The 10,958-nt window shown below is 55.9% G+C and overlaps 1 protein-coding gene across 1 annotated transcript in view; it reads left to right on the top strand.

Moving 5' to 3' along the window:
- Window positions 1-7,008: 7,008 nt before the first annotated feature.
- Tbx1 (T-box 1) overlaps window positions 7,009-10,958 on the top strand; it is a 10,587-nt gene continuing 6,637 nt past the window's right edge. The window contains exons 1-5 of the mRNA XM_013031502.1: window positions 7,009-7,220; window positions 7,310-7,375; window positions 7,512-7,602; window positions 9,573-9,645; window positions 9,799-10,065. Coding sequence (XP_012886956.1) covers window positions 7,009-7,220; window positions 7,310-7,375; window positions 7,512-7,602; window positions 9,573-9,645; window positions 9,799-10,065 — 709 coding nt within the window. The remainder of the gene's footprint in view (window positions 7,221-7,309; window positions 7,376-7,511; window positions 7,603-9,572; window positions 9,646-9,798; window positions 10,066-10,958) is intronic.

Genomic DNA, 10,958 nt, shown 5'->3' with positions numbered 1-10,958 from the left:
GGGGTGGGGGCAAGGGAGAAAGTATATCCACACAAGAGCCAGGACCTAAGTAAATGGACTACACAGGAATTCTACCAAAGATCCAGGTCTAGCTCAGGTGCTGTCACCTTACCTGCTACATACCCACTTTGTCAGGGTCACTGCCTCAGTTTCTCCAGGCTGGGTTTAACCTCCAGCTGCTCACATCTGCCCCAGGGCCTGGCTGTCTTCAGAGACACCTGAGACCGCCTGGCGCCCGCCCCCACACAGTGTGGAATGGCCACTGGTCCTTGGGTCCTGGCAGGAAGCCTGGAGGGAGGGGCAGGAGTGGTTTCAGGGAACCAGTGAAAACTCACATCCGGATGTCTGTCTGCCCGCCCGGCACAGCTGTGCCAAGCACCTACTTAGCATTAATGGGCAACCAGCTCTTCCATGCCACCCTACAACCCTTTCTTTGTCTCTGAGGCATGACTGTGAGGCTAGCTTCACCCAGCCGCTCTCAGCCTCAGTTTCTCCATTTGTGGAAAACCCCTCCGTGGGACAGACCCTCCCTCTCCTAGCCCCAATGCTGAGGAGTCCTTCATCTTCTCTCCCCCTTCTCCAATAGTTCCTCCCCATTCCACCCCCCACATTACCTCAGAGTCTTCAACAGCTTAGTGAGGACCCAAAGGTGGAGGGGAGGGGGGACTTCTGCCTGGGCAAAGCAAGCCCATCTCAGCCCAGAGAACCTGTTTAGAGGACTGCCTGGGGAGAAGGCCCACAGACAGGGGCTCTGGCCCCCAGCCTCTACTCCTCCGTCAGGCCCATCCCCATCCAGCCCCGCAGCTGTCTCTGCTCCCATCTCCCCCGCCCGCCCCCAGGACTCTTATTTCACTGAGGAGATTAAGACCACCTGGCAAGAGCCTCCACCCTCCCTCCTAGTCTCTAGCCCCTGGAGGTGCCCTCCTGCCCCTCCTGCTTCTCCCAACCCCATGTTCCCACGAAGCCCCACACCCTGCCCTGCCAGAGTCTCTGTACCCCTCTGATGGCTTGCTCCACATATCTCCCCTAAAGCCCTTCCTCCCTCCTCTGAGAGCCCCCAACCCTCTCTACTCCACCTTCCCTGCACTAGGTCCCATTCACCTCCTGCCCAGGTCTCCTGCTGTCCTTGCCAGGTGCTGGGAAGAGACCTGGCCTGCAAGTGCTGTCCAGGATTGTGAGCTCCCAGCCTGAGCCCTTGCTCTGGTCCAGCTCTGGGGGAAGGGAGTGGGGGCCCCACTGACCGCATGGGGGTGGCCAGCAGGGCCTGAGGCTGGTCCAGACAGACCTGAGAGGAATCTGAGCTCTGCAAACCGCAACTCTGAGCTCGCCTGTTTGTTTGCTTTTGAGAAATTCCAACCTGGTTCAGCAAAGCCTCAGAGGAGGGAAGGGATTTGTCAGAGCTGGGGTGGGGCTGGGGCCACACTCTTGGACCTGGAGAAACCGAGGCTATGTGGAGGCATGTAAGCCAATGGGAAAGCCAGGCAAAGTGAGATTCTAACTGGGGGGGCATAGCTGACATGCCACATCTGAAACCCCAGACCAGGCTTGAAGACTGTGCATGAATGGCAGAGTCCAGGGTTGCCAGACTCACAGTGTTGGGGACCAGCAGGGATGGAGGGGTGACAGCAGTGATGGTGGCATCAGCTGAGGAGCTATGATTGAGAACCAACACAAGATCCCTCTGTCCACCTTAAGGAGCCTCAAGCATAATTCCACTTCTCAGATGGACACAGTATGTCTAGGTACATCCTAGACCCAAAGACACACAGGGCAAGGCTCACTTCTGATACCATCTCATGACAAGTGGGTTATACCGCTGCTCTGAAGCAGGGGCCAAGGGCCCTGTCTTCCACCATCCTCCCCAGGAGAGGCTGGCATGCAAGCCCTGCAGGCAAGGGGATCTGGAATCTCCCTTCCAGCTTCTGTCCCCAGCAGAACACAGTGGTGCTGGTGTGCTCAGGCCCGCAGCAAAGGGACTACAAGGCCTTCATCTATCAGGCTGCTCTATCCTTGTGCCAATCCGTTGTGACAACAATGTCTCTGCCACCTGCTCCCAGCTAAAACAGCTCACCTGCCTACAGTCAGCCCCCAACGACAAAGGGGAGGCAGCCAAGGTGGGCCTGCTGTACACAGTGAGCACGTAGCCTCTGGGTACCAGGCTAGGCATCTGGACATGGTTTAAGGCCAATGAGGATGATCCAGCAACTCTGGGAGCTCTGGCAGGGAGCAGAATGGACAGGGAGGAGCGTGAAGCATTGGGGGGGGGGGCGGTAGGAGCCAAGTCTGCAGTGCATTTTGGCTGGATTTCTAGTTTCAGTTTCTCCAAATAACCATACTTTGCTGTCAAAGTGAATGTGCACACTAGAATTAATTGAGCATTGGACAAAAGTTCTCAGTCTGATAGGTTTGTTATTTAAAATACTTTAAGTGCCAGGTGCTGGTGGCTCACACCTATAATCCTAGCTGCTCCATCAGGCTGAGATCTGAGGATCGAGGTTCAAAGCCAGCCTGAGTAAAAATGTTCATGAGACTCTTATCTCCAATTAAGTACCCCCCCCAAAAAAAAGAAAAGAAAAGAAAACACAGAAGTGGGGCTGTGGCTCAAGAGTAGAGCACTAACCTTGAGCAAAGAAATCTCAGGGACAACATCTAGTCCCTGAGTTCAAGCCCCAGGACTGGCACACACAGAGAAAAAAAAATGACAACAAACCTAAAATTCCTTCAACTCACATCTGTAATCTCAGCCTCCTAGCTACTCAGAAGGCTGGGATCTTGGATCAAGGCAGTCTGGGCAGGAAATCTCATGAGACTTTTATCTCTCATTATATCCACCAAAATGCCAGAAGTGGTCTGTCTGGTAGAGTGTCAGACTTGAACAAAAAAGCTAAGGTACAACACCTAGGCCCTGAGTACAAGCTCCAGTATTGGCATGCATGCTCATAAAAAGGAAAAGGGGAAGGGCTAAGGATGCAGCTCAGAGTTAGGGCACTGGCCTGGTATGTACAAGGCCCTAACCTCAATCACCAGCCCTGAAAAGGAAATGAAATAAAATTAAATGCCTTAAGGGGAAAGATGGAGTAGTAGAGTGACTACAGGGAGGTCTCAGGCCTGCCAAGCTTTTCTGGTCCCTATTATCACCAAGCTAGACCCAGTTGCTGAGCATGGAGCGTGACTCCCAGTGACTTTGTCCAGAAGCTTGTCCATTGACTATGGTAGAATCTTCCAGTATCTAAGACATTGGCCAGTCAGAGCTTCTCCAAAGGGCCATCACCAGAGAATGTCACCTTCAGGAAACACCCAGCACAAATGTACGAACTGATGGAAATATTTTCTTCTTCCTACCCCATGCAGCAAGCATCATGTTCCACAGGAGCCTTGTTGAAAAAGAGTCAAAGGCCCCACTATGACTGAAATCCATGACATCAGGAGTGAGGATGAGTGACAGCAGGCCCTGTGAGTGACAAGCTTGCACACATGTGCAGATCTGTGCCCAGGTGGGGTACATGTTGCTGTGTGTGCACCCTCTTGGGTGGATGACTGGGTTTGTGCAGTGTCACCCTTATGTCTGTGCTCATGTCTGTGTGCCTGACAGCATATTCCCCTGAGTCCAGGCATGCCTGGACCATATTATGGTATGTTATGATTATACATTCAAGAAGTCCATGGTGTGTGGACTCAGGTCCGTTCAGTGTTATGTGTGACATTATGTGACACATGTGAACGTGGTGATAGGGTCCCCAAACATGGGCACATGGGAAATCCTATCCAGTTGGGGTGTAGACCAGAAGAAGCTGGAGAAACGATGAGTATGGATCTATCTTCAGACCTCTTACCCTCAGCCAGCAAAGCCCCTGAAGAGGGGCTTTGGAGACCTAGCTCTTCCCCTGACAGTGTAGCATTTTCTGCTTGGCCCATGGAGGAAGGGAAGGGGCTGTTTTCCCCAGCCACTCCCTCCATAGCACCTCACCTCTGCCTGACAGCACCTGGGGTGGAGGGGCTCTTGTGGCCAGAAGATGGACAGCTGCCTCCCCATGTGGCTGGATTCTCCCGCCAAGTGGGCAGCTAAATCAACAGGCTCAGAAATTGGAGAGGGTCTCAGGCTCTGGCTGTCCATCAGTCTGTCTGTTTGTTTATTTGTTCTGGGGTTGTGGGAACTTCCAACCTATAGGGGACCCTGGTGCCCTGAGAGGTGGGGCGAAGCAGGAGGTGCTATCACCCATCTGGCCAGACCCATCCTTTGCCCCAGATCTCCCCCATCTGCCTTTTTGGGCACTTGGCCCCATAGTGAGGAAGGGGACCAATGGTAGGCAGGACTCAACTGTCCCCAGCTATGTGACACTGGCCTACTGCCTCTCAGCTCTCAGACTAGAGTCACAGCAATGAGTACTTCTGTCTTGTTTTCTTTCTTTCCTTTCTTTCTTTCAGAAGTACTGGGGTTTGAATGCAGGTCCTTGTACTGACATGGCTGATGCAGTATCCCTGAGCTATGCCCTCAACCTTGTTTTATTGCTGGTTATTTTGGATATGGCCTGAAACCCAAATACTCCAGATCTCAGCCTCCTGAGTGGCGAGGATTACAGACATAAGCTACCGGCACCACCAACACAAAACCCATAGGAAATTTTACTTTATTTTTGCAATCCTGGGACTTGCTAGTCTGGCACTCTTACCATTTGAAACATATCTCCAATCTGTCTTCTCTCTCTCTCTCTCTCTCTCTCTCTGTGTGTGTGTGTGTGCTAGTCCTAGGGCTAAAATTCAAGACCTGGACACTGTCCCTGAGCTGCTCTGCTTAAAGATAATGCTCTACCACTTGAGCCCTAGTTCCATTTCTGATGTTTTGGTGATTAATTGGAGATAAGAGTTTCTAGACTGTCCTTCCCCAGTCTGGCTTCAAACTGCTATCCTCAGAGCTCAGACTCCTGAGTAGCTAGGATTACTGGTGTGACCCACCAGTGTTCAGCTTGTCTTCTTTTATACCCAGCTTTGCCACCTCTTCTTCTGTCAGCTTCTTTTGGTCTCTCTCCATTTTTCTTTCTGTTAGCTTCTCTCAACTGTTCTTTTTATTCATCTTGTAGTCACCAGGTGCCTGGGACCCAAGAACTGGGGTAAGCACTGTCCTGGCTCGGAGGGAGTGGGGCTTAGGTGATGCTACAGAAAGAGCCACACATCTGCTCACCCCAGCCAGCATCCTCACCATGCCACCAAACTGACCCTCTAAGCTGTTCCTAATTTCCTGGACTTTGCCAAAAATTTAATCAGATCTACATGTTTGAGCCACTCAGTTCCCTCCTTAGACCATTGCCCCCCACCACATGAGCACTGTGGAACTGGGGGTGCTATCACCTATTTGGGTGAGGGTCCTGCTTGCTGTATTTTGTCACACCCTACATTGCTCAGCACACTCTTTGGCAAGGACTTCCTTTCAGTAGAGGGATGCCCCCTGCTCAGAGAGGACAGAAGCTGCTGTGGTGGGCAGGGCCAAGCGGCCTTGAGGGCTGTGGTGATTGGTGAAGAGGATTTGCATCCCTTCTCCAACCTCACTAGGCAAAGTTTCTGGAGGCAGCTGCCTGGTCCAGGTTCTGGATCCACCTCCCAGACACATCTGGAGCTGCAAAGCTCAAACCCATATTCGTCTATGGCACTTATACCAACGGGTGCAGCATGCAGGCAGGAAGCGTGACATGGCTTTGATGCAGAGCCTGTGCTGTTAGTACCAGCTTCTTTGGAGCCAGGCATCTTGAGACCAAAGATGGGTGAGAGGCCACAAACAAGTGACCCTGTGATCGTGCAGATGCAGAGCTCCTATTGGCTGGGTTCTCCCTCCTGTCACAAAGTCTCCACTGTCACAAAGTCTCCTGTAATGTATCCATCACCATTGCCTCAGGCAAAGCACCTTAGCAGGCTGAAACACTCCCAAAGGGGACCCTGGTCACTTCAGAGGCACCAGCCAGTGTGTTGGGATCTGGGAAGGACAGAGGCTTCCAGCTCATCTGCCTCTCCCGCCTCAGACGAAGGTTGAGCCTTTGGTTGACTTCAGTGGGACGCTGAAGACTTGATGTATCCCAGGCGGCTGGGGCCTGGGCGGAGCTGCTGACAGTCAGCTAGGAAAGGCTGGGCACTGGCTGCGCTTGGGGAAGGACCTGCTTTCTTGGAGACCTTGAGGCCAGTGTTAGAGGCAATTTGTTACCGTAAGTCCTGAAAGGAATTAACCAGAGCACTGTAAAGCCAGGTCCCACTATGTTTCTATCAAAGTCCCTATGGGTCACAGCCTGATTCTGCCACTTGGAGCTCTGCTTTCTGGAAAAGGGGGGAGGGTCATCTCAGAGCACCCACCCTTGCTCTAAGAGGCTAGGAACCAACACGGGGCGGGGGGACAGCTGGTCCTGCACACCTTGTTTTGGGGATCTGTGTGCTGTGAACACACCAGACAGGCACACCAGGGTGTGCGGATCTTCCAGAGCTGGGACCGCGGCTGCCTGCGCTGAGCGGAATTCTCAGCGGCAGGCGGGCGGGCAGGCAGTGTCTTTACAATGGACGGGAAGCTAGGAACTGGCCGGTGGGCGTGGGGGGCCTGTCGGAGGCTCCCCTGGGGGAGCCACGTGTGCCCAGGGGAGGCGGAGCTGGGCAGATAACTGAGCAGCCAAGAGGCCGCCTCCCGCACACTGGGGAGAAATCTTCAGAAATTTGGCTTGTTCCGCGTCCAGCTCTGAAGATGCCAGGCCAAAGGGTGAGTGAGTGGGGGCACATCGGACTCCAGGGGGCAATGCTGGGGTGCAGCCCAGCACCTACGCGCGGGCTTCTGGGAGCCAAGCCTGTTGGGTTTGCTCAGTCCCACCCTACCCCTCCAACCTCCCATTCTCATCCACGCTTCTGGTCCCCACATCTTACCGCCAGTTTCAAAGCCGAGCCTGGCGTTGCAGGCCTGTAAAAACGATTTTTTAAAAATCGAGAACGCCCTCCCCTTCCCAGTCCCCTCGCGTGGCGAAATGCGGGTCCCCTCACCGCATGGCGCGTGGAGGAGCAGAGCGCGCATCTCAGGTCCCAACTGCGCAGGGCGCCCTAAGGAGTCCGGTCCGGGGCGGCTGCTCGCGACCCCGCACCGGGACGCGCTCTCCGGGTGCGCACCGGGCCGGCTCCCAGCCAGGTCTCCTACCTCCCGGCAATGGAGGCGCGGCCGGCAGGGGGAGCGAGGCGGAAGGGAGACGCAGCCGGTCCAGGTGAGGGAGGAATACTTCCCGCGGGCGAGGCGCTGCGTTCGTGCGGGTGCGGAACAGGCAAGTGCCGGGCCATTAAGGCCCCCGGGTAGTGCGCTCCCTCGGGGCCTACGGGAGGGCACGGATAATGGGGCGGCGACGGACCGAGAGGAGCTCGGGTGAGTAGCCGGGAGGCTGCGGAGGCCGGCGAAGCTCCGGTTCAGAAGACGGAGAGGAAAAGTCCCAGGAGCCCTGCCCCAGGGGCGATGAAGAAAGCGGGGCTGGAGGCTCGCTCCCTCCGCCTCGCGCTTCCAGGACTTCGGGAAGCCTTTGGGTCCCTGTAGCCAATGACTTCGAAAAGGTCCCAGCGTTGAACTTCGGGGCTGGGGCTTTCGCGGTCCAGCGGGTGAGTACCCGCAGCGGGTGTCCAGGGTTGGCTGCCGGCAGAGGGGCTGCGTGGGGTCCCTCACCGTTCCCCAGAGCTCCGCTGTTTGCTAGGGTTCCCACCCTAGAAAAGCCCGTTGGCTTTTCTGTGGCGCGTTTGCCTACCCAGCTCTTTTAAGTCCCTTAATGGCGTGAAAGGGTTAATGGGGGCTGAAAGAAATGCTCTCTTAACTACTTGAATCAGGAGCTCTGGGGACCTTGGGGCCGGGCCCTAAGGGGCAGACTCTGTGTCCTCAGGATGCCTGGGGGGTTTTCACTTTCACTTCTTGCTTCTCGGGGTTGCCCTTGTGTACGGTCTCAAACCTGGCTTGTACACACCTATAGGTGTGTATAAGGTGAAACCTCGGGCACCCCACATAGTTGGGCACTATGAAAAACTTAGATGAGCACCCACTGTAGCTCTGATTTCCATGTTCCCATCTACCCACAGCCTGCACTGTCCATGGCTCCTCTGGTGCTGGGCATCACTACTATGACCTGCCCCACCCGTGATCCTTGCCACCTGCAGAAAACCTCAGCTCCCTTCCATGAGGGGTGGGCCTCCCGGGGTCCTGAAGGCAGTGGGCTGGCCCTGCTCAGGAAAGAGGGAAGAGGGACCTGGAGCCCAGCTGCCCACCCCCTGCATTCCTTATTCTTTACATTGTCCTCCCAGGTCCCCTCAGTGAAAGACACAGATCACTGTCATCGTTAGCTCCAAATGGCCCCTCAGAGATCAAGGAATGCCCTGGTGACAGTTACCCTTTCCTTACAGGGTCCATAAGGAATCCAGCTGCAGGCTGGGGACAAGCCAAGGCCTCCTCACCTAGGCACAGTTACACACACCACACCCAGCACCCAGCACCATCTGTGTTCTGACCCAATACACACTATACTCCTGGCCATATGCTCCTTCTTGGACCGAAGTCCAGAACCAATCCCTTCACACTAGAGTCCACTGCCTTGGTCTCCAGTTTCTGGGCCTTCCCAGCTTCCGGCTAGTATTCTGTACAGTCCAGAATAAGAGGCCTGAGATTGTAAAAGCCCAGGGAGAGGCTGCCTGCCTCCCACTCCCATCCCCAACAAGCAGAGCGTGAACCTGCAAGGTCATAGGCAGAAAGGCCTTGGAAACCTGGCAGCCAGGGCCTTAGAACAGGATCAGGGAGGATTCTGGGAGGCTGCAGGCTTCATACCTAACTGGAGAGACCCTGGACAGAGAGGCCATGGACACACTGAACTGGCCAAAGGAGGACCCAGAGATAGGAGGCGAGACACAGACCAAATCAAGAATTGGCATGGAGATGTATGCCTGAGCCTGGAGGCGAGAGGCTGAGGAGCTGGTCCTGAACCCCAGTAGCAAGGCCTTCCCCCGCTGCTCAGGCTGGCTGGAAGGTGGCAAGGGGCAGCACCCGACCATGACCATCCGGCCTGAATTTCTCCAACGTGTCCTCAGCTCCCTCGGCCGGCCAGGCCCCGCCCCCGGCCCTCCCGGTGCGCAGGGAGGTCGGAGGAGCGGGCACTGCCCACCCTCCGGATGTAAAAGCGTCCTGGCCAAAGGCAGGCAGTACGGCGGGTGCGCATGACGCTGGGGCTCCCAGGCTGCGCGGCCTGGGCGTCATCCCCTCCCCCTCAGGTCTCCAGCCAGGACAGCAAACCGTCCTGAGGGGGTCTGTGAGATTATTTACTGGGCTAGGGCCTGTCCCGAAGCTCCGAGGAACGGAGGACTCCGAAGCCCTGGGGCATTTGTCCGAGGCCAGCGCGGGAGCTCTCTCACCCAGGTGCAGGGGCAGCCGGGGAGGAGAAGGAGGCAGTAGGGACCAAGGGCAGGCGCAGAGCTGGTCTCGGAGCCCTGGGTGCTTCATCAGTGTTCTGCCACCTTTGGCTGGAGCTGGGTGCTCTCCACATGGCGGCCTGACCTCTAGGGCAGTAAAAGCTGACCGTGGCTTCGCTGAACAGAGAGAAGTTCGATCTCCGCTGGAGCAGCGGGATGTCCAAGGGGCGTTGGTCACCGAGGGCTCTGAGACCAGAGGCGAGGGGCAAAGAGCTTGGAAAGCAAGAGGGCCCTGAACTTCCAGGGTGCTCCACCCGTTCGGGCTCCTGGGCCGATATTGGCTCCAAATGGGGGGCCCATGACGCCATAATCCCCTGGGCCTGGGGCCGGCGGCTGTGAGTGGCACCATAGGCTCCCGCCCCCGGGCTGGGCTGGGCGCGGTGCGGCTGGGCGCACGCAGTCGGAGGCGGCGCCGGCCAGGCCGCTGGGCGCCTATGGACGCGCGGAGCCCGCTGTCTCCCCGGGCCAGCGCGTTCAGCATCGCCTCTCTCGTTGCAGCCGAGGCCTCGGAGGGCGCCGCCCACCGGGCCCCCGGCCCCAGCGATCGGGCGAAACTTCGCCTGCAACCAGGATCCCCGGCCGGGATGCACTTCAGCACAGTCACCAGGGACATGGAAGGTGAGCTTCTTGGCCGCGTCTGCAGCGGCCGCCCGCCAGCCCCCTGCCTCGCTCGGGTCCCCTGAGGTCTTGCCCCTAAAAAGTCGAGGGTGCTCCTGGAGGAGTAGACTCTAGCGTTAAAGCTGGGACTCTGGCGCCAAGAGGAGGGGTGGGCATCCCCCCTCCCCGAAGCCTATGCACACAGTAGCCTGGGGCCCCAGCCTCGGGGACTGGCACGCAGCTAGGCTAGATGGAGGCCTGTAGGAGGGGATTGGAAGCGGGAAGAAGAGGGACTGTAAGCTTGGAGAGGCGAGACGAAGCAGAGAAGGTAAAGAGACTGCAAAAGGGTCAGGGAACACAGAAAAAGGAAAACACACACACACACACACACACACAAACAAAACAACAGAAACGATGAAGGCAGCCAAGAGGAAAAGGCATTGAGAAAAGGAGAGAAAGCACGATAAGGACGTAGGAGAGAAAAAGACAGGGAAAAAAAAGAAATAAAGGCAAGAACGAAAAAGAAGAGAGAACGTGAAGAAAACATGTGAACACAGACAATAAACTCATTAAAAATAAAGAACAAGAGAAAGACTCCAGGTTTTATTTTTTTAAAGAAAGGAAAACATGAGTAACAGGACATATAGAAATGGGGGGGAGGAGGTAGATGGAAAAGACAAAGAGTGAAGAAAAGCCTAAAGTGGAAGGACATTGTAAAAAAAAATGGAAAGTAAAACAAATAAGAAGCTAGAGATATTGGGAAAGGCAAAGATGGATAGGAGGAACAGTTTTTAAGTGGGGAAGACAAAGGTAAAGAAATAAATTGGGAAAAGAAAACTCCAACGCGGGAGGGCGGCAGAGCAGGGGCCGCGGATGGGCCCGCCGCTCCGGGGAGCCGGTCCGGGCGGTCGGGG

The sequence above is a fragment of the Dipodomys ordii genome, unplaced genomic scaffold (genome assembly GCF_000151885.1).
Source record: "Dipodomys ordii isolate 6190 unplaced genomic scaffold, Dord_2.0 Scaffold141, whole genome shotgun sequence".
Taxonomy (NCBI): Eukaryota; Metazoa; Chordata; class Mammalia; order Rodentia; family Heteromyidae; genus Dipodomys; species Dipodomys ordii.
Note: the sequence above shows the minus strand (reverse complement) of the source record. Positions and strands in the feature narration are given on the sequence as shown.